This window comes from Ptychodera flava (assembly GCF_041260155.1).
Source record: "Ptychodera flava strain L36383 chromosome 23 unlocalized genomic scaffold, AS_Pfla_20210202 Scaffold_23__1_contigs__length_28996876_pilon, whole genome shotgun sequence".
Lineage (NCBI taxonomy): Eukaryota > Metazoa > Hemichordata > Enteropneusta > Ptychoderidae > Ptychodera > Ptychodera flava.
In genome coordinates this window covers 21,189,120-21,212,677 of record NW_027248277.1, presented here as the reverse complement: position 1 = coordinate 21,212,677, position 23,558 = coordinate 21,189,120, and the positions used below count along the sequence as shown (strand labels likewise).

The 23,558-nt window shown below is 37.7% G+C and overlaps 3 protein-coding genes across 4 annotated transcripts in view; all 3 read left to right on the top strand.

The window, feature by feature from the left end:
• The first annotated feature begins 97 nt into the window (after nucleotides 1-97).
• LOC139123606 (uncharacterized) lies at nucleotides 98-5,356 on the top strand. The gene is made up of 2 exons (XM_070689776.1): nucleotides 98-355; nucleotides 4,073-5,356. Exons 1-2 carry the CDS (start codon nucleotides 232-234, stop codon nucleotides 5,347-5,349), a joined length of 1,401 nt encoding a protein of 466 aa, XP_070545877.1. The 5' UTR covers nucleotides 98-231; the 3' UTR covers nucleotides 5,350-5,356.
• LOC139123605 (mucin-like protein) lies at nucleotides 5,341-23,487 on the top strand. Of its 2 annotated transcripts, none has more exons than XM_070689775.1 (19): nucleotides 5,341-5,765; nucleotides 7,500-7,607; nucleotides 8,386-8,499; nucleotides 9,535-9,660; nucleotides 10,288-10,401; nucleotides 11,000-11,122; nucleotides 11,230-11,354; nucleotides 11,866-12,180; nucleotides 12,399-12,505; nucleotides 12,837-12,943; nucleotides 13,350-13,631; nucleotides 14,575-14,727; nucleotides 16,319-16,415; nucleotides 17,772-18,051; nucleotides 19,040-19,229; nucleotides 20,547-20,810; nucleotides 21,499-21,651; nucleotides 22,454-22,646; nucleotides 23,349-23,487. In XM_070689775.1, the coding sequence occupies exons 1-19, from the start codon at nucleotides 5,357-5,359 to the stop codon at nucleotides 23,362-23,364; spliced, it is 3,276 nt and encodes a 1,091-aa protein (XP_070545876.1). In that variant the 5' UTR covers nucleotides 5,341-5,356; the 3' UTR covers nucleotides 23,365-23,487. The 2 variants fall into 2 exon arrangements, with proteins under 2 accessions (XP_070545876.1, XP_070545874.1); XM_070689773.1 differs by having other exon boundaries at nucleotides 23,346-23,483.
• The window catches only part of LOC139123842 (fibulin-1-like), a 62,894-nt gene continuing 62,706 nt past the window's right edge, over nucleotides 23,371-23,558 (top strand). The window contains exon 1 of the mRNA XM_070689992.1: nucleotides 23,371-23,540. Within this exon, the coding sequence (XP_070546093.1) occupies nucleotides 23,462-23,540 (79 nt within the window). The 5' untranslated portion in view covers nucleotides 23,371-23,461. The remainder of the gene's footprint in view (nucleotides 23,541-23,558) is intronic.

The following is a 23,558-nucleotide window of genomic DNA, read 5'->3' as shown; positions in this document are numbered from 1 at the left end:
GAAAGTTTTATAAATAGCAACGGGCAGAGGGAGACGCCCTCTATTGATGAAAGTGGTGAATGCTTGTAGTCGTTGAATTATATTATGAAAGGGGTTTTTACATGATGTGCAGGCGAGAGCGAAAACATTTGGGCGTTCCCCTTCTAATTTCGTAAACTGTACCCCAGCTGTCTTCCACAGTGGGCAGAGGGGATACTTCAAGACCACAGCTACCTCCCAAAACCGCCGAAGATGCCAAAATTCCCGCCGTTCTGTTTAATTTTCGCCATTTTCTGCGTGGTGGTGAGTGAGGTTGCTGGCGCTAGAGGTGATGGCATTGTCGAAGACGAGAGTTCTACAAGTAGAGCACTTCCAGGTTCGTATTCCACATATATCCTTGTTTGGTTAGGGTACAACACTCAAATTGTTTCATATATGCCTCGGTAGAGAAATAACTCGTATTGGTCAGGTAGTAGAGTTCGGATATACCCCGCGGGCAAAGAATATTGCCCATGTGTTAAATTATGTGATGTGTGTATGTTTTGAAGTTTAGCGCGGTAGCTGAGCCACGCGACAGGCATTACCATGTGAAAAAGCGACATGTTTATGGCGTCGATGACCCAAAACTTGCCCTCTGAAAAATCCTTCTTTTGTTAAGCACAAGAGGTGCTTAGCAAGAGAGCTCTCAATGCAGAAGTGTTCTCTAACCGTAGTGATGAAAGTTTTGGGGACACTGGACGGGAATATTGGCGTCAACGATTATGCAATTTGATACACTCGGATCGTACAACGTCAGTAGACTTCACAACGTTACAGATTCTAGCTTCCGAAACACAGCTTCCATACCAACAAAGGAATAAAGCTGTAGGTTGTAAGATTAGGCCGTCAATGCAAACGTGGAAGGTATTAGCAGCTGGTTAACCAGTATTACACGATAAGTCCTCTGTAATACCGCCATTGAAGCCTCATCGGTGACGGTTAATTAAAACGGCTATACACAACATTGGGAAGTACTACGACACAATGTGTGTTGTAATGGGGCACGTACAGGTACTCAGCTTGAAGGAGGCAAACTCGAGTGTTGGCAAGTCATTAATAATCTTTGAAAAGGTGATAACAGATTATTAAAACGCCATCCATTGACGAGTGTTGTGTTGTTTATAGCGAGGAAGTGGCCGGACAGTAGGAAATTCCGTGTTTACATTGCGGTCTAAAGGTGGCTAGCCGGTTGACAAAAGGGATTAAGTCGCGCTTTTCACATGTTAATAAATGGGAAGACCAACAAAAGAACATTCCACACTAGATTGAAATTTGTGTTTAAAAAATTCTCATCATTTGAAAACTAGATTTTCTTGTGATTTGAAATGAAATATTTGATTTGAAATATGTAATTTCATTTAGTATGGAATATAAATGCTTCATGTCAGAGTTCTGAGCCTCAAAAGAATAAGGTCCGTAACATTTACATTAATCTACAATTTTAGTCGCAACCCCTCCTTTCCTGCAAACTTTGGTACACCACAATGGCTGAACCTGGTTTTGGTGAATCTATCCATAAAGAATAGGGGTCTAGGGTGAAAACAGAAATGATATTCTTTGCTGCTAGTACAGTGTAATGCAAAATTGCAAATTGAAAGCACATTTTAATCACGCACAGGTCCGACCTCGGCATTGAGAACAATGGTGTTAAACCACAGCACAGCGGTGAACACCTTCATTTCCCTGTACATAGGTCCAACCTCACCATTGAAAACAATGGGGTTAAACCACAGCACAGTGGTGAACACCTTCATTTCCCTGTACAATAGGTTCCCCCTCACCGTTGAAAACAATGGGGTTAAACCACAGCACAGTGGTGAACACCTTCATTTCCCTGTACATAGGTCCAACCTCACCATTGAAAACCAAAGCACGCCTTAATTTCCGCTTGACAAATTAGATCATTTCAGCCAGCTCCGAACACAAATTACAGGATGTGAGAAATAGATTTTTGAGAAGAGAGGAATCCAGTTACATACTCTACAACTGCTATAAATAAACGGAATAATTTTCTCTACTACTGTATGTGTGTGTACTCAGCGGTGACTACAAGTGTGTCTAGCCAACTGTGATACATTTAATTAACCCTGTGTGTGGGACACACTGTGCGTAATTGAAAGTGTAATCTGATATTTGTTAAAGCAAATCAATGATCCATTGTTGGAAAATAATAACTTGGTAATTTGAAGTAATTGAGCGACTTGCAGGTAATTAGTATTACAAATAAAATCTGGCCATAGACTGAGTTCTGTAAATTAATCTTTTGTTCCAAAAAAATAATTAAGGATTGACAGTTTCAGATACATTGATAAGAAAACAATTGGTCTGTAGGGAGTATTTTTGGCTCCATTCCAAAATGAGACACCTATTGTCTCAGAGATATCGTTTTGAAATACCCATTTCTGCTTCCAAAAGACACGCTGACTATAAGGGAAGGCACTTTAACTCTCTTCTGTGTACGTAAATATATGTAGGATTTGGTCATATTTCGCTGAAGTCAGTACAGTCGTGTATGATCAATAACTACACTACAAACAAGGTGTAATTTTGAGTGTGAACCAATTGATGTCTGACTCAAAGTACCAAATGTGTGTACATATATACCGGTTATGTGTGTGTATATTAATTGCCAGCATATTAATATAACTTCCATGGAAAGGTGTATTTTGTGAATTCACTGGCAAAGGTTGTGGTCTATATGTTTGATGTTTTGACAAATGTGTTTTGGGAATTTAATCATCTCAGTAAAATTTCACTTTTCATTTCATTTCATGATACGAAACTTTCATCATATATTCATTAAAGGATCAGTAGCTGTTACTTTGGATGATTTCTAGGCTATTTTTGTCGTGTCAACCACAGTTTTTTTTTTCTGTTCGCCAAAGCACATTTAGATACACAGTATTCAGCTTGTCAACTCAGCCTGTACAGCAATGTGTAGACTGCATTGTTATGGTCGACAAGGTGAATCGGATCTACTGAGCAACATGCTCTGGGGAGTAAAACATAAACTTGAGATTGACACGCACAAAGTGGTTATATAATAAAGCCAAGAAAAAGACGCAAATTGTTCCTCAGAATTGTCGCTTGCTCTTGTGATATTGCAGCAATTACAGGACATTTTTGTGGGGGGACATATTTTTTGTTTTAATTTCCAGGAGCATGTGGAAATGTTCAGAATTTGTTCTCTAAACACTGCCTGCATATGCAGTGCCTCTAGTATTATTGTGGATAGTATATCAGATCTAAACTCCAAGTCATCAGTAACGATGCAACTACAGTGGAAGATTTTCCTGGTTTGTAAAACAACTAAAGGAACAATAGTGTTTTTGTTATTACCTAATGCAGTGTTACTCTTCCATTGGCTTAAAATTACTGGTAGTATCTAGGATATTGTTCATAATTTTAGGCCAAAATAAGTTCCCCATTGATATTAAATAAATCAATCATCATGCAATTTTTGTATACTGTATTGTTGGTTGTACACTCGCCCTGCACCAATTTCTAGTTTACACACTGTTTTGTAAAGGAATATATTTATTTGGGAAATCAAGTGCTGATTACAAAGTGATCACAGTAAAATCAGAAAGGATATTCTATTAGGCCGAACAAAATAAAAATGTGCTGTTCCGATAACCCAACCTACCCTTTTTTTTTAACCTGCTAACCCTAAACTCTTTAGAGCTACACAAACACAGAAGGAAAAAAAAAGAAAGAAAACAACGTAAAATCACGCGCTCGTTACTTGGCATTTAATTTTAGCTTGAACGAGAATGTCTTTTATGTATTTTTCCTTTTATGTGTGTGATAGTACATTTTTCTTGAAAATTTGTGGCCAGTGTTTGACAGCCCTGAACCCCTGTAAAATGCATATTTAAAATTAAAATAGTTTTGAAAAAAATTCGTACCGACTTACATGTACATGTACCTACCCTACATGTATGTTTGAAAATCATGTTATCAGAACAGCACAGTTTATATATTTTGGGCTTTATACAACTTCTTCTGCGTCATGTATTTGTAAAACTCTCTTTTTCATTATTTTCTTTCCCAGGAAGCCAAACAGCTAACAGTGAAACACATCACGCAGGTACAAACACCCCTTTCCAAAACTCTCCCATTCCAGGTACAGTTGCCGTGACAACAGCCCAGTCGAGGCTGACTCAGGAAGCAGACCATATTTTGTCAACAGCACAAAATGCACAAAGTAGTTCACCTAGTTCTAGCAGTACTCACAACCCTCACCATGAATTTAGATCTAGACTTCCAGAAATTTCAAAAATTTTGCTCAGCTTTCAACAAAGAGACTTGTGGTCAAATGAGTATAACGGTCTCATGACAACGCCCTCGCATGACTCTTCTGAAGGAGAGGGAGAAAGGGAGACGGCGTCACGACCGTCGCACAATTCACTGCAACGCACCTTACAAACTGAGGCTGTTGATCAGCACCACACTAGTGTAGATACCGTAACACCAGCGCTTGAGTTGACGCAGCGCACCACGTTGTCCCGCATGGCAGACCAGCAGAGTGTTGCAGAGGCATCAACACAGCCAGACAATGAAGTTACTCAATTCACAACAGTATCTGGTTCAGAGATTCTTTTAAATAGTGATGCGGCCGACACCGCGAGATCATCGTCACATCACCACGCTGAAACACCAGAGCCTGCTACGCAGCTAACTGGTACGAGTAGCGAACTGGTCGTTGAACCGACACAAACATCGTCGCCATCACAACTGACAACGCAACATATCACTGGACAATCTGGTTCCACAAACCAGCAAAGTACTAACACAGCTTATCTGACATCACCATGGCAACAGACTATGCAAAACAGCAGTTCATCTGCCCCTACACAGCAGCTGATAACAGATACACCTTCAGTCGAGACAACGTCGCATGCGCGACACACAGAGGCATCTGACCTCGCCATGCCCTCATCACCAAGCGTCGTCGACGAAAGTACAACATCACAACATAGAATGCGAAACACTGCAGCTCCCAAGTTCACCGCTCGTCCCCGAAATGACACCATTGATATTGTACAACCCACTGCGGTACCTGAATTCGCTGTGCGGCCCCGAAATGACACAATTGACGTGACCCCACCATTGCATGAATCTGAGGTCACTACCGCCATGTCTGGCTTTGCAGATGAGAACAGCACTAGAGTAGATAAAACTCAAAAATCACAGTCAACCATTCATCTTAACACTCCCCTGTCATCATCAACAGCCAAACCACAAGGATTCGTTGAAATCAACAACGAAACAGACACCTATTCCTCGTCAGAGAGAGTTTATCAAAACATCAGTAGGAACGGCGTTTGATGCGACAATGCCGACCACTGAAAGTAACCCATCAAGCAGTGCGGCAGGACTCGCAAATATTGACACCATTGAAGCCGCCATGCCATCAAATCAAAATTCCTCATCTGAGAATCTCATCAGCACCGATGAAAACCATGACAACGATGATAACGATGATGAGGAAGCAGAAACAACAGAGCAACCAGTAACTGACTCATCTTTTTCAGCATTTACACTAGGGAATCACAGCACTGGTTCCCAGGAAGCAGTGGTTGCCACGACAAATATTTCCATGGCAACATCAGAGATACCAAGAGAAGATGCTACTGAAGAATCAGACACTATGGCAACTGTTACCATGGAAACAGAAGCAAACGACCATGGAAGCACCGAAGAGCCAGTGTTAGTCACGACTGAAGTCACAACCACACTTTATGGTCTGTATGGAATGTAACGAAATATGACACTGTATATCAACTTTGTATGTGTCTGTGGCAGTTATAACATCTCATTTACATGTTCATGCATCCTGTTTGTGTACTAACCTACTGATCTCGAGCAGTCGTCAATAGCAACACGTTTCCATGGCAACACATTCTTTTAATTTTGCAATTGCAGCATACGTCTCCATTGACAACCATTGTACCACAACACATTGCATGGTCAGTAATTTGCTCTTTGGCTGTGCATAATTTTCTGTTTATATCATTCACATGGTAACATATTTGTTTAACATATTGTGACATATTATTAATTCATGTTTTCTTTACACTTACCACAGATTTTTCCAAATTTCAAGTAACAAGTTTGAGTTTCTAAACGTTGGACCCTAGGATTATGCAAATTTGTAAAATATTTCGATATTGGTCCAGCATTCTCCATTTTTTGTTCAGTTCATAGGCTTCACTGGCTGTGTTTTATTTCAGATCATGCTCTCAATTTTCACCCACTGTTAGTGTCTTGTGTAGTATTCATAACTTACATCTTATTACACATTGACATATTTGTTTTATGTAGATTTACATGTACAATGTTTCTTTTTCTTTTAAGGTAGTGCGCGCCTCAAATTTGAAAGACTTAAACTTTTGCTAAAATCTTCCAAAAAGAATCTGCAAATAACTCCCATTTGAATACACGAATAAAAATCAGCGGTCACCATGCAGAATTTGGTACTTACAGAGAAACATATTACCTGGTATTAACTTTTACTGACACTTGAAATCCAAAATGGCCGCCATTCCTGTGTTAACTTTATGGGGAATATTGAATTTTCAATTTCACAAAAACCAGCTAGTGAAAATTTTTGTTACTCTAAGAGCTTAAAAGTGAGCCCCCACAAGTGGTTGACAACAGAAAAATTGCAAAAGTTTTAGAGTCGGAATATCTGTCGCCAAAGCGCATTTTACCCTTCTAGAAAATTTCGTGATGTTCTGAGATTCACAACTTGACTTGGACTTCTTGTCAACAAATTACAACATTGTATGCACACGTATTTATTTACTAACATATTAACTTTAATTTTCTTACCCAGCACTGATATGTTATTTCTTTCATCAGTACACCACTAAATTGTCTTTTTCCCAATGAAAAATTTGTAATAACGTGGTCTCACATCATACATTGTTTTATTTGCGCATTTCTTAGATATACATGCATTTATTTATGCCTGATTCAAAATTCCCATAGTTTACACAGTCAGACTGTCATAGAAGAATGACATGCATGCATTAATTCATTTTGCAGATTCTTCAGTTTTCAAGATGTGAGTGCATTGTTAGAATTCACTCACAATCACAACATATGCATGTACGTTTTCATATTTAACCCTTTGAGCACCAGAGTCAATTTTTGTCACCTTTAGAAAATGTACTCCAGTCAATTTTTTTCAGATTTTTGTCAAAATTTTGATAACAAACTGGAGCCAATGAAATGTGATGTCCATTCATTCCAAAATTATCAAAAAATTACAGAAAAATTTATAAAATTTGGTAAAAATGTTGCGCTAAAATTTTGGTGGGAACAATTACAGCACTCAAAGGGTTAACATCAATTTCTGACTTCAAACCCCAATTTCCAACTTATGCCATCGATAGAACCTCAGGCCCATGATAAATTTCATTGTGTAATGCTTTTTGGTTTGTCTCCTTTTTCTTTATTTTTAAACTGGATAGATCCGTGTTCGTCGTCTCCGTGTCAAAACGGCGGGCTTTGTGATCAAACCGATGGAAACTTTACTTGTGAGTGCCGCGTTGGATTTGAAGGAGAGTTCTGTAGTGATAGTAGGTATCGCTGAATAATCTCTGCACACATACTGTGTTCTCATTGGTCGACTTGAGTCACATGATCACAAATACACTGCCAAGACACATTGCATTCCTATTGGCTGACAAAAATCACATGATCTTGGTTGGTTTTGGTCGTGCTTGGTCTGTGACATGATGTACATTTCTAGTTTATCACCAGGAAAGTTGTCAGAATTAAAACTAAGTCATGAAGACGGCCGTCAACATTCGCAGACAATATTTTCGAAACCAATATTTCTTTAATTGCATACATTTCGGAAAGGGCGTTTCTCGTATCACTTACGTAGAGTATTAAGTCACCATATTTCACACAAACAGGATGTGCTATTGAAAGATATTATATTTTTAATGACAGACATTTTTCAGTAGTTGGTACGTACCGATGTCATAGCTATTGAAAGTATCATGTTGCATAGAAAGAGGAAATGGATTGAGACGGCATTGAATTTCTTACATAGATACAATTACCATGGACACCAAGAAAAGCGCCTCTCATTTACCCATTCACAAACAGACAGTGGTACGTCCCAATTGCTTTCATTAGGAAGGTGGGCTTATATACAGCGAAATAGGGGTGGAAGGGTGGAACAAACTAAATGTGACCCTCAGAGTTCCCCTTATCTGTTGAAATGAAAGTTTGTTATGTTATTGCCATGTAATTGTTCCTGTCATGAATAAAATGTATTTATTTATTGGTATCTTTTATGTAATATTTCACAAACTTTCATAAATCTGTGCATTTTATACATTACAGATATTGATGACTGTGTCCTAAGTCCGTGTGATAATGGGGGTCAGTGTATAGACCAGGTAAATGGTTATTTATGTGTGTGTATGTCCGGATGGAATGGCATAAACTGTACTTACAGTAAGTATAAACATACACAGTTTTGAGTGACATGTACAATATTTTGATTCATGCATATTTGTCATACGAAACCTCTGATGTGTTTTAAACGCCACGAGCTGATGTGTTGACCAGATTTTTGAATCTGATAGATGCTGTACATTAGTCATATTGAGATACCCAAATATTCTCAGGATGGAGTATACCGTATGTCAATTTTAACTCTAGAAATTTCATGCAGACTACCACTCAGATGTGTGTAAAATGTTTTTTTCTCTCAAGAGGGTTTTATGATGTATCAATAGCAATTGATACTGGCTGAGGAGCAGCTTGTTTGACTGAAATTCTTACCTCACCAATATACATACCCTGCAATGTCTGTATCAGAACACAATTGATAAATGTAAGTTATTAAAAGTATTCATACCTCATGAGAACCTCCTGTATGCACACTGGCTTGATATGCTCACCCCTAATTCCCAGTAAACAGGTCCAAAATCACCAATCATAACAATGGGTTTGGGCCAAACCATTGTGGCAAAGGGGCTGAAAGGTACACAGCTTCATTGAACTTCTACGCATTGTTGAATAAGGGGTTACAAGGTCAGTGTAATGAGGTCAAAGAACATGGACCTATGTCACCAACCGAGGGCACATGCCATAAACCTTCTGTTCAGAGTTTTTTCAAATGGCAGAAGTACCGGTTTATTCACATTTCGGAATGACATGTCATGAAAGTACCAAAAATTGCTTATTCTTGAGTTTAACTACTTTGATAATGGTTAATTGTGAAGCCAAGTAGGGGAAAATTGGGTGTGAACATGTCAAAGGTCGTGACCTTTTCACCTGAAACATGTGAATCAGTTTTCCCGGGTCTCTTCAGGCACTTCCACTCTTCCTTGTAATTCACTCAATAGATAAAGCAGGCCTAGTTTGATGGTTGTGAACATGTCAAAGGTCATGACCTCTTGACCTTAAACATGTGACTCAGAGTTTTCATAGCGTCTCTCCAGGCACTCCAATTCAATTTCAACTCTTTGAAATTTAAATCAACAGATATTGATGAATGCAGCAGCCGTGATTTGAATGACTGTAGTGAGAATGCCAACTGTACTGACACCGAGGGCAGCTATCACTGTGCTTGTCATGATGGCTATAGTGGTGACGGCAAGATTTGTGCAGGTCAGTGTTTTAACCTGTTCACCCCTTATACACAGTAAACAAGTCCACCATAATCATAGATAGCAATTGATGTAGGTTGAACCATGGTGTTAAAAGGGTTAAATTAATGTCAGTGACACCAGCTGCTTCACGTTGTTGCTGGCTCCTGTATTACTGCTTTTGGTACAGTACTGAGGAGAAATAGCAAGCAGTACTTGTATTCGATGTCATCCTATTAGGTGACACTGTTATATTGAAGAGAATCTTCAAATTTCTCAGAAAAACAATAAATAAGATCATTTGCAATACGGATTTGTTTGACCAAAAACCATGAATAAATTGTTACCTTTAAGATTTGTCTGATTTGTAACTCAAAGACTATGGATCCTTGCCCACTCCTTTTCATAGTTCTTGTTGTTGAGGGAGAGATAGCCACCCATGTGATTTTGGATAAATCTGTTCATATGTTAATAACTGTGCAAGACATGTTAATTATGCATTATGCAAATTAGCCACCCTTTTGTTTTTCAAAAGCTGTGGAGCACATGCCCCTATGAAATTTCAATCAAACATAATCAACAATGGATGTAAAATTATTAAACTAAGTTCAGGATATAAAAATTTTGCAATTATTGTTATCATTTGTAGAAATTGATGAGTGTTCATCTAACCCATGTATGAATGGTGCTACGTGTCTGAATAAACTCAGCAGATATGAATGCAGGTGTACCATGGGATGGAATGGAACACACTGTGAACAAGGTAAGAATTTCAAGAACAAGGTAGAGGGGACAGTGACAGATCAACCTATATCTGATCCTTGCACAGCTGTATAACCTCAATTTAAGACCTTAAAAAAACACTTACTGCTCTGAGCCAGATCAGTAAACAAACAATCAGTCACACCCATGTCACAAGGTCATATCATTCTGCAAATTGCTATATTTGACAGCTGTGCTAGAAAGATATAATTTTTTATTGCCAGTGGTAACAGCTATACTAAATTCTGTACTCAAAATTTTCCTTTGTCTGAATTTACCATATTAAACCGTTGTCGATTGAAGGGCCAGAATAGAAACACCAGTCATGACGTTCTTTCCTGATATGATGAATTAATTAGAAGTAATCAACATATACACAGTTGATTTGTACTTTACTCCATTCACCACAAAATTTCAATGTAAATACATCCATTTTCACAGTCATCAGTGGCCTAGTTAGACCAGGTATTTGTGTAGCAAAGGTTTAGTCCTGGAAGGTGATCTGAAGTCTGAGCTTATGCCCCAGAAACATTTCTTAATAAATATATGCAGTGTCTTCTGAGGTCAAGTGTTAAAGTTCATGACATTCTTGGTTTCAGATGTTGATGAATGCTCATCCGGTGTGGCAGTCTGTGACGCTGCAGCAGAATGCACAAACCTTGATGGATCTTACCGGTGTGAATGTCATGATGGATTCAGAGGTGACGGATACACTTGTACAGGTGAGTTAGGATTAGTTAGATTTGTTCAAATTGTGATGAAATCATTGTAGATTAACTTTAGGAGAAATGGATAATCCAATGAACACCATTCCTCATCTTTCTTACAGAAATAATGTTGTATCCATACCAACACAGCGGTGCTCGCACTCTGAAGGGTGACGATGTATTTACTGAAGCAATACCTTTTCTCGAGGGATTTCCCTTTTTTGGAAAATTTTACACAAAATTTTATGTAAGTAGAACCAACATTTTCAGACTTTTGCGATGGACTTTGTAGCACAGGTGCAGCTTTCTGTGATAAGATAATGAAGTAGTTACATATACCAGTAGTGTTCATTTTGTACTTTTTCTCAAACATATCTTACCAGTACTTCCTTATTATTACAATGATCTTTAAAAAATAAGAAATGCTCTAAGAAAATGAAAGTTAGTCGTTTGTCTAAAAAAGATTATTTTAATTTCTTTTTGAAAATTTTATCAAAAGCTACCATGAAAGATAAGGAGCTGTGTTTTCTTGCTAAACATCGGCATAAGAATGATATAAAAAGAACCAATCAAAAGACGTGTTTCATAGAACTATGCTAGCTGTGTAAATTTAAGGATGTACTGTGCCAAAGCAGTGTAGTGATTGGTCTGTTACACCTACTGTATGCAAGCCAATATTTTTTTCAGCCAATTACACTTTTGATGACAAACTGTATATATTGGAAGATGTTCACACTATCCTGACATTTCATTTTCAGGTAAATATGAATGGGTACATCTCATTTGACAAACCATATCAGCACTCGGCACCTATGAAGCCATTCCCAGTGCCCGCTGGTCAGGCAATATTGGCTCCTTTCTGGTCCGATATTGACACAACACACGGCACTGGCGCTGTGTACTACCAGAGTTACTCATTGTCTTCCTCCAGTGAGGGTCGAGATCTGATTGCCAAGGTCACCAGACACATACAGGCGTACTTCAACGTGCCCGATTTCAACGCTACTTATCTATTTATAGCAACGTGGCACAGAGTGCCACCGTACCCTTCCAAAACTTATGCAGACATTGAGGTAAGCTGTGGGATTTATTTTTAAATATTAATAATTGAACAGATTTAATCGTCAAGAGTAAAAACTATGAGAGAAATACATCGAAATATGTGGAAATACTGATTGAAATATAGTTTCACCTTAAACCATTATTATTAATGGGGATTGTGGACTTGTTGTGATGTGAATATGTTAAAATGCTGCTTCCAATGTAATTTCTGTTTCATTTTCTTTTTCAGACTGCCTTATTTCAAGTTGCCATAGCAACTGACAGAAATTTATCATATGCAGTGTTCAACTACGACCTTGGTGGAATGCTGTGGCATTCTGGGAATGTTGAGGACAGGTAAGAGTCATCTTTCACTATGTCATAGTACTCTTTCCATTGTGTTAAGTTATACCATGTAAAGGACTGAATGAAATAAAAAAATGAATTATGACTGATCTGATACAGTTAACCCTTTGAGCACTATAATTTTCTCCCGCCAAAATTTCAGTGCAAAATTTTATCAAGTTTTATGAATCTTTCTGTAATATTTTGATAATTTTGGACCAAATGGACATCACATTTCATTGCCTACAGTTTTTTTTCACAATTTTAGCAAAAATCTGAGAAAAATTGACAGAGGTTTATTTTATGTAGGTGACATAAATAGATTTAACAATGGATATTGCAGGTCAGTCCAAGTAGGATATTCAGATGGCGGCAGTCATTACCATTCTCTGTTAGAATCTTTTACAAGAGATGTTTACCAAATGGATGAAGTCATTGGAAATTCTACCGGTAAGTGTACAATAGTATTGTTGCCAATTAACCCTTTGAGTACTGTAATTTTCTCCCGCCAAAATTTTAGTGCAAAATTTTACCAAATTTTATAAATTTTTCGGTAATGTTTTGATAATTTTGGACCAAATGGACATCACATTTCATTTGCTACAGTTATTTCTCAAAATTTTGGCAAAAATATGAGAAAAATTGACTGGAGTTTAGTTTATAAAGGGGATAAAAATAAACTATGGCGCTCAAAGGGTTAATGTCGTCACTCTGTCTGTCTCTCTCTCTCTCTCTCTCTCTCTCTCTCTCTCTCTCTTTGTCTGTCCTTCAGTCAGTGCAGTTGCAATGTCAGAATTTTGAACAATTTTGATGTAATCAATCTTTGTCGTAACCTACGTAACTTGATTATCTTCAGGACAACGTGGACGGCTGGCATTTGATCTGAATGTACCAGGGCAATACAATCCAAATATCCCTTGCTATGACTGGTACAAGAATCGTCCTGACCTCAGCCAGTACATCCGTGCATCGGAGCCGTGTCCGTGCAGTCTGCAGCAAGCACGGATGGATCCGCGATACGAGGTGATGAACAGATCCTTCTGTGCGGGAAGTCTCTTCTGGAAGGCAGGGACCCGTCAGCAGTGTTGTTATGATGAATTTATGCTTGACGACAGCACATCCACTGGCTTGCTTACAGGTAAGATGCAGCACATGTCTGTTGAAAAATTCCAAAATTGCTATCTCCTCTGTTGAAAAGGGTTGATCTTCTCATTATTTCAAAGTGGGAAATCAAAATTTTATGATCATCAAGTTAATGCTGTTTGAATTTGAAATATACAGACCATGCTGTTCTGTGCACAGAACCTGTTTGCTTCATTTCAATAACCCCAGAAAATTGTGAGTAACATCACTTACCGTGCCTGGTCCAACCATTCTGCTCTGAATGAATGTCAGTTGTACTGAAGTTTGGATTTGATAATTTAAAATCCATGTGAAAGAGAATTATTCTGTCCAATTCTGTTTATCAGGCCAGTTACATGTAAATATAAGGAGAAACTATCAAGTTTTTGCCACATGTGCATTTCTTATTGGAAACCTTTCCAGCCATGGTTATTTCTCACTATCAGATATTGAACTTGGTGTAAACCAGCGAATAGTGTGTTTCACATTGTTTTTGGAATGGGTTAAAGTTTGAGAACTTTTGTAACATTTCTTTTTACGCCGAATGCACTTACATTGATGTACTGAAATGAATCCAATGAAACTTTTCCAGGGTTGGGCCTTTAACAAAAACACTTTCAACCATTTTCATCATTTGTAGATCCTTAAAAACAAAGATTAATATGATTTTTGCCAACTTTCCATGCCAAGACATCACACGCCTTATTTTCACTGACATGATCCCATTGATAATGTATGTTTTCACGATAGTGTGTGTCACAGAGATGTTCTTGATGTCTTAATTTTGATAACTTGACTTGAAAAGCGTAGATAGATTCAGAATCAACCTATTCATGCTATTCAGTTCCATATCTGTGCAGACTCAGAATCAGGCTCAGATTCATAGTCAGATTTATTATATAATGGTAGGGGACTTGCACGACTACACACTGACAGAGATTTCTTGGTTCCTCTCACAGGAACCCCCAGGGGAGGCACCATCATGGTTGAAAGTATGGAAGACTTCCGAGTCAAAGGATTCCAGGAATGTTGCCAGCGGTCGGATTACTGTCATCTCTACTACAGTGTCTTCCCATCGGATGATTGTAGCCGGTACAGACCAGTAGCATCAGGTAATGCCATATATTCAGATTGAGGGAAATTTCAGTACATGCAGAGATAAACTAAAAGTAGTGTGTACCTTAAATGTGAAAGACTAAAATTTCACTTGAAATTCCCAAAGGAATCTTTCAACCATTCCCTTTCAATGTCAGAGATAAAATCAGGGGTCACAATGCAAATTTCAATAACAGAAACAAATTACCTAAAATTATCTGGTATTTAAATTCAAAACGGCCCATTCCTTTGCAACTCTATGGAGAAAAATTGACTTCAATTGCAAAAAAAAATATGACCATGAATTTTTTATATATTCCAAAGGCTTCAAAATGAACCTACACAAGTGGTAGGTCAGAGAACCATTGTAAAAATCTGTCCCAGGGGTACATTCTAACATAATAAGGTATTTAAGCCCAAGAAAGTTGAAGTGTTAGATCTCTCTATTAAAATGTTTTGAAGCCAGATTAAAACCGATAGCTACAACCTGACTTTGATCTACTTTGAGAATCATCTGTGGCAAGTCAGCATTTTTGGAATCAGATTTAAACTCACAATTAATCTACAGTACCTAGACACTTAGCAAAGAAATCGACATCAAGAAACCACTCAGACACTCCAAATACCTCTATTACTGATTGCTCAGCTAAGCTAAGACAGAGCAGTATCTAGTCAGCCCTCTTTAGTTCATCTATATCGTAGCTCTTCTTAGATTGTCAAAGCAATTATGCTAAAAGGACAGCATGAATGATGTTACAGGATTTTTCAACCCATCTACCCACTTTTAAATCATAATATTATATAGGGCTCAGCCCTTGGTGTCGCGCCAGGGGTTATTAAAGATTGGCAATGTTATTTGTATTGATTCATGATAAACTGTAATTGTTACTTCATAAACGTTTATATGACAACTATGCCCAGTTTCCCTCTGATGAAAGCAGTTCACGTACGTACACGACGTCAAACCCTGCAGCAGGGCAGGTATAGATTTTCTGTAGCGTGTAAAAATTTTGGACAAAAATTGGCAATTTTTACAATGATAACAGCCTATTGCGATAAACAAGGGACGTATTATGCAATCATTATCATTTCAATGGTAACCGCACTGCCCACCTTCCACTTGCAAGCTGAAAACTATAGCGTTCCGTCTAAAAACTGGCAATTTTTGAATCTAATTATTGACACAGGGGGCGCTCTTCTATAATTCAATCCCAGCATTCTTTGCGTATGCCCCCGTTCATATGCACGACAGTTTTCTCCCTTTATCTATATTAACGATATTTTGTATCAGCGACAAGGTGCATAATAACATTTACTGGCTAATAAAAGAGGTATATTTTATAAAAGGCATGTTATATAATAGTAATTTGTTTCGTTTTTGTTTATTTACGAGTACTCAAAAAAAAACATGGCGGCGCCCATGAAAGAAGGGTACACTTCCGGTTACTCGCATAGTATATTATGAATAAGCGCATGCGTAGTCAGTAAGCCGCTGGCGCGACCCACTTTTAAATCATTTTAAATCATATCAATAAAATTTATAGATATTGACCCATAAATTTCAAGGAACAAGAAGTTTATTGACTGTTTTCTTGTTTGTTGTAACAGCCTTGTCTTGGGGAGATCCTCACCTTATAACACTGGACAATTACAAGTATACTTTCAATGGAATGGGAGAATACACTATAGTGGATGTGGACAACCAGTAAGTAATACTATTATTGCCTGAGGTCTAGGTCAGTATGGTTCCGTTATTACCCTTGGGCTAGGTCAATAGCATTCCATTATTTCCTGACATGTTGATCAACACGTTTCCATTAGTTCCTGAGGTGTTGGTCAGTATAGTGCAAATTAACCATCAAAATGAGTCCAAGGTGCATGCTTTATGGTCAAGTCTCACCAGACCTAAAAATTCACCTATAAAATCAACTTTGTTGGTCATCTTGCAAGAGATACCATACAGTCTTCATCAGTGAAGACGATTATCATTTCAGTTTACTCACAGGCTATATTACTTATAACACAATTTTCCCATAGTTACGATATCTTACCTTTGGAGTTATCAACACAGTCATCCTATATACTGTGTGATTCATTTGTTTTCAATGGTGTTGCGTAGGTATATCTGGTTTTGAACTTAATCTTCTTTTGCAAGTTCACAAACTTCTAGAGAACTTATTGAGAAGCGCCCTCTAGTGACCAAATCTAACACTGCTGTCACATTTTTTTATAAAGTGGCAAGTGGATCAAATCTACATTGCTGTGAATGCATCGAGCAAAACAAATGACAAAGCAAATTGTCTACAAAATTAGTAATTTAAGAAGAAAGAAAAGAAAGAAAAATATCAATGCATTCAAGATATATGAATGCATTCAGGACACGTCCTTCTTCTTCAAGTCTTACAAGGCTTGGAAACTTGGCCATTGACTTGTTCATCATGTTATAAGTGTAATACAATGTATTCATCATTGAAGAAAGATGGCATTTGAGTTGTATGAGATTGAGGATGGGCACAATTTTTTTTTTTTTAAAAAGATAAATTTATTTCAACATGGTCGCAAATAAAACAAATCTACATAACTGTGAATGCATTAAAATTACAATGCGTCTTGTCTGAAACAAAAAAAAAAACAAAAAATAATTAGCTGTGTAATTACAAAGATCATCATATGAATGCATTCAAGATGCATTCTTCTCCTTCAAGTCTTACAAGGCTTGAAAACTTTGCGATGAAATCCTCACTTTTGGCACATCATATTGCAATGTGAATATATGAAAGCGCCCTCTAGTGGTAATATATGATATTAGTGACTCTGAACTTGGATGTCATAACCATTGTGTTGATAAAAAACCAAAGACAAGGTCATCTTATGAGAGTTTTGCAACAGATCTTCAAATGATAGTAATTTCATAGTGTTTGTTTTCAGTACTTGCATTATTTCAATCAGTGAAAATTAATCCGTGAGTTTGCCTTGTGGAGCAAGGTGTATCATCCGCCATGCACATTATTGCTCAAACTTTATCAACTTGAATGATATTTCAAATGTCCTTTTCTTCTAGGTTTTTTGTTCTGCAAGGTCGGACAGAAGCAGCGCCTTCTATTGGCAACAGGACAACAGCGACGGTTTTCAGCGCCTTTGCTGCCAAGCAGAATGGCTCTGAAACAGTCCAGATTGAACACATCCCTGGCACGGAAGACGTACAGATCTCAATCGATGGCACAGAGAACAAGAAACTCAGTGAGATTGAAGAATACCAGATGGAGAAATTTACTGATGTTGTCCTGATACAAAATCAGGAGAAACTTCAGTGCATTTTTTCTTCAGGAATATCAGTACAGGTATAATTATGGTTTCCAAACTCTGTTTTTAGCTCACATTTGGCATATGTATATGTACCAACGAGAGCTTATGTGGTAAGTCAGCAGTGTCTGTATGTCTGTATGTACATATGTCCATCCACATCAAAAACTTAACAAAGCACAGCACCTACTGTCTTTGCATTTGTGTACAGGAGAGATGTGACTTTGTTCAAATGAACATGTCAGAGTCAAAAATATGCAAATGAGGTTAAAAAAAAGGAAAAATAGTTATATGATCCCTAGATTCTGTGTTTTTAATATTTTATTAATCTGTAACATTTTGGTCTAAAGCATTTATTGCGTACAACGTCGATAAAATGGTGTTCATTTCCTTTTGAAGAGTTTGTGAATTTTTAAACAGTTAAATTCCACATTTTATCACTGAGGGGAGATGCATGTATTTTGGTTTTATTTATCCAAACGGTTACATAAACTCAGAGTGAAAGAATGTTATCCAGTGCAATAAACTTAACTGTACATTCACTGTATAGCACTGGTTGCAATTCTAGTTCGTTATCATGTCTTTCATGTGACTTTGACCTCTATCATCAGAAATTTTCTCATTCATGTTTTGAATAGAGATCTAGAAGATTGCATTTAAGATATTATATGCCTCAAAAGACAATGTTTGAAGCTTTTGCTCAAAACCTTCCTCAAGAACCTTATAACCATTGTCTTTCTTAACAAGGAGTGATCTCACAAAGTTTTGAATTAAAATTTGTAGATATTTTGAATGTTATAGTTTAATGGTCACTATACAGTGTTAGCTACATTGAGCAAAACACATTTTTATCTTCACAAAAAAAAGATGTCAACATTTTATATAATACTCAGGCATAACAAAATCCACATGAGCAATAGACAAGCAAATCACGGTAAAATTTCAGTGTCTAAATATCTTTACCAAAGGTGTGCTTGACCTCATTCGACTGACAGAATCTGTTCAACTGTATGACCTTGCTTTCAGATCACAGCAAGTTACAATATGTTGACAGCATCGGTGGTGTTACCAGAATCATTTCATGGACGTACATCCGGTCTGGTAGGACTCTGGAACGGTGATATGGCAGATGACTTCCTACTTCCCAATGGTACAGTCATGTACCCAAAGAGTGGGAGTTTCTCAGATCAAGAAATCTTCACATTTGGACAAATGTGTAAGTTGTACACAGACAGATATCTAGATTAGTTTCCCTGTTAATCAATTGGGACTAAATTGGGAGAATTGGATCTTCATATTGTTAAAATTTCTTAAAAGTTTTAGGTGCCCTGTATCTGAATGTTGCAATCTTACAAATTACTCATAAAAACAAGTGTGTAACCTAAAAAGAAAAGCAGATGAGATTACATTGAAAATATTTACATAATTGCATACTAATTATATTTAAATTATTTGCATTTTGTACACCTGCCCTGACAACTAATAGCCACTCTTGTCATGAACAGAATGTCAACAGAGTTCCAAGACTATTTCTCATCATTATCTTCCAAAACTTGGCAAAAACAGTGTGAGTAACTGATGTGTCATATTTTAACAGCAGGTGTTCACATCTACCATATTACAACATATAATTCATATTGAATGTTGTGTACATACATATACTGGTACATATGTCGATAACACAGTATATCATGGTTTTCTGTGGTTTTCAATGCAGAGCAAATACGTCGATAACACAGTATACAATGGTTTTCTGTGGTTTTCTATGCAGGGTAGTGTTCTCCCAGGATTTTTTTACAAGAGGGCGAAAACGTGGTGCAAAGCACCCAAGCGGACCGCGTAAGCGTTCGCGGGGGGAGGTCAGGAGGGAGTGTCCCCCCTCCTGCCGTTGGAGCTTTTGAAAAACAGAGATTAAAATGGTGTTATTTGGTGGCACTTGGGGAGTATTTTTTTTGTATAAAAAACTCAAAGGAAACGAAATCTGAGACAGCGGGGGGGAGGTCAGGAGGGGGGTGCCCCCCCTCCTGCCGTTGGAGCTTTTGAAAAACAGAGATTAAAATGGTGTTATTTGGTGGCACTTGGGGAGTATTTTTTTCAGATTTTTTTCGTATAAAAAACTCAAAGGAAACGAAATCTGAGACGGTGTTCCACAACTTTTATTCCAGTTCAGTGATTTCAATGAAGATTACATTTTTTGAAAACGAAAACATAAGCTTAGCGACAGACATACATTTATTCATCGATGTCAAAATTATCACCGTGCACCATAGCACTCACGTGTTCTCATCCTCCGGCGGAGCCTAAAAAAGGTCGTTTTGCTTTGGGAAGGAATACACAAGCGAAATTCTAACCTCCTATAAAATCTTCAGTGTACTCTGCTGTCCTTGGTTCGGCTCAAGCTCCTTGGCATGTTTACTCAGCTATAAAGTCGGTTACCTAATGCACGGTCCCTATGGAGGGACCGTTGCTAACGATACTTAGGCCTGAGCCATGCAACATGTTGTACCATGGTTTTCTGTGGTTTTCTATGCAGGGCAAATAGAAGAAGCTGAGTCACTCTTCACATATGGTAATGGCACAAACTACACGCACTACAGAAACGACGACTTTCAACCACTCTTCTTTGGTTCAATTGATGAGATGTTTGAAGGGATAGAAGACATGAAAAATGCTTCTGTGGATCTCTGCGGAGAAAACATGGCCTGTTTGTTTGACATTGCTGCTACAGGAAATATCACTATGGGAGAGGTCACGGCATTGGCTGAAACTACTTACAACTCAGAGAAGGAAATTAGAGGTTGGTATTGTACCATGGCAGATATTGGCTTCTTAGTAGCCAATCACATTAAATTTACCTAGGAAAAAGGCAGTAAGACTCATACTGACCTGCATGTAATGGTTATGGAATATTATTTGAGTTCTTTAACTAAGTAGCCAATCACATTAAATGTACAATGGAAGGGGGCAGTAAGACTCATATTGATTTGTATGTAATGATTATGAAATAATATTTGACTTCTTAGTAGCAAATCACATTAAGTGTTCCAAGGAAGGCAGCAATAAGACTGTTATTGCCAGGTATATATTGGTAATGGAATATTATTTGACTTCTTAGCGGCCGATCACCTGAAATATACCATGGAAGGAGGCAGTCAGAATCATATTGATTTGCATGTAATTGTCATGGAGTATTATTTGACTTCTAAGTAGCCAATTATATTAAATGTACATGTACCATGGAAGGAGGCAATTAAAAAATCATATTGACTTGTAAGTATAATGGTTATGGAATGTTATTTGACTCGCCAGTGACCAATCATATTGCAGTTCAAATGACAGAATAATACTCATAATGACCTGTGTATAATAATTTTAACACTGAGAAGGGTATAAAAAGCTTATAGTCCAAAAGTATATCTACAATGTCCATTGTGCTACTTTGCAATGTGATGTCCTTACACAAAATATTTTCTTCCTACCAACAGGGAACTACCCTCCAATATTTAGCAGTGCACTTCCAAGTCGATTGGAGATGAAAACAACCAAAGACTATTCAATGACTCTTGATGCTTCTGATATGAATGGGGATCCAATCAGCTTTGCTGTGTGGAGTAATTTTGTACCTCAGGACTCTATCCGTAAGTTATAGCCATATCTTGCCTACTTCCTTTGTACGATATAATACAATACAAGATAACTTGTGATGCTGAATGTAAATCTTGACATTCAGTAAAAATCCCAACAGAGCAGTATAATTCTTTTATAATGTGTATTCGCCACCAACAGTACAGTCAAATTTATTTCAGGGAACAATTCTGGTAGTTATGTAAACAACTTATGAGGGCGCTGTTTAAAATGGTCCATAAACTTGAATTTGCATGGCACTGATGGGTCATTGTACACCCGGCATATCGACACTCACACATGTTTATGTTGATTGAATGTTGTAATTAAGAGAAAGTGAGAGTAAAGTTGATACCTTGTGAGAAAAAATAATGCAAGAAAATGGTGCAGTTGGCTTTAAAATGGTTGAAAAGCTGATCAAAGTTTCACAATAATTGTAATCCACTTGTCGAAGGGTAGCTTTTATGATAAAGTACGTAATACAAACATACCCTGTAGGAAAGCATGGAACAGGGCATTGTATGGTTGTAGGTTAGCTAAATCTAGCTGCAAGCATGTGATGTGGTAATTGCAGCTTGTTGTCTGAGCTGTAAAGATGTCTTTTGCTGTTTGTCATTGTAACATTGGAAGTCGCCTGCTAAGCTTTTGCGTCGGTACTGCATGTGTAGTGGAAAGAAAGAATCTAGATGTGTGGACAAATGTGTATTTTTGCATATTAATGAGGAAAACAGTGATGTAATATTGTTTGTCCCTGTGCTAGGTTTCTTCATCTGACAAACTGTTGACAGAAAGAATGATATTTTTTTTTTCCTTCAGGTGGATCAGAGTTCAGCTGGACACCAGAGCTTCCTGTTAATTTGAGTACTCCCATTGTGTTGTATTTCACGGCAAGTGACGGCAGTGGCGCTGCCATATATAACCCAGATGTGTGGATATGTGCCTGTCAAAATGGCGGCAACTGTACTTTTGGTGAAGGCGATAATTTTGCATATACACCCCACAAATCCAGGTGAATATCAACATTTGACACATGCACAATTTAAGGTAGTATGTACCTCAAAAGTGAAAGAATTAAACTTTGCACAAACTTCCTCAAGGAAATTTAACTTTTAACCACGAACTTTAAAATTGTGCATTTTCTTTCAAGATGCACTTACAAAGTCAATCTGATTAAAATCAGATGTTTAGATGGTGACGTATCCATCTTTGCTTGTTCTTTGCTATTAGCTGCTCATCCCCTCACTACCACTGAACCACTACCATTGAAGGTTAATCTGGCACTTTGCAGAAGCCAATCAGGTTGCATTTTAAAATGTAATACAGGAATCCATAAATAGTTGTGGTTGTAAACTTCTTTCTGATTGGTTGGCTGTTTTAGCTAATGCGTGAGATTTGAACACCAAGATACTTTCAGTGTTATCATATTCTAAGCCATTTCCGAGTTTTCTAGGTGCTCTCATGTTTTCTGATCATCCAATCACAATAAAGGGACCCCCTAGGCTGCAATCAACAAAATTGTAGCTCGGCTTGTGATATTTTCCATGGTCATCAATTTGAATTAAGTATAAGCTGATGTGCGCAATCAGTCATGGACTTCATACCTATTCCATGTAAATGTTTTGAAAGGCCCAATTATTGTCATGGCATATTTGACCTCTATACTATGAAATAGGGGTAACAGTGTTAAAAATCATGTTTGTCTCTTCAGAAGGTTACTACATTGCTGACTGTGATTGTGCCAACGGATGGACCGGCAGGTTTTGTCAGGAAGACAAAGACGCTTGCCTGGATTATCCGTGCTATCAAGGAGTGAACTGTACGGATATGCCAGCTGGCAGTGCCGTGGAATACCAGTGTGGACCGTGTCCTGACGGAATGGTCGGCGATGGCATAAAATGTTTTGGTGAGTTTTTCTCATGCA

Bases quoted from the DNA above. Each gene is read 5' to 3' on its own strand.
- LOC139123606 (XM_070689776.1), top strand. From the start codon at position 232: ATGCCAAAATTCCCGCCGTTCTGTTTAATTTTCGCCATTTTCTGCGTG. The intron at 356-4,072 runs GTTCGTATTCCA...TTTCTTTCCCAG, and splicing joins TACAAGTAGAGCACTTCCAG to GAAGCCAAACAGCTAACAGT.
- LOC139123605 (XM_070689773.1), top strand. From the start codon at position 5,357: ATGCCGACCACTGAAAGTAACCCATCAAGCAGTGCGGCAGGACTCGCA. The intron at 8,500-9,534 runs GTAAGTATAAAC...TTAAATCAACAG, and splicing joins TGGCATAAACTGTACTTACA to ATATTGATGAATGCAGCAGC. The intron at 20,811-21,498 runs GTTGGTATTGTA...TCCTACCAACAG, and splicing joins CTCAGAGAAGGAAATTAGAG to GGAACTACCCTCCAATATTT.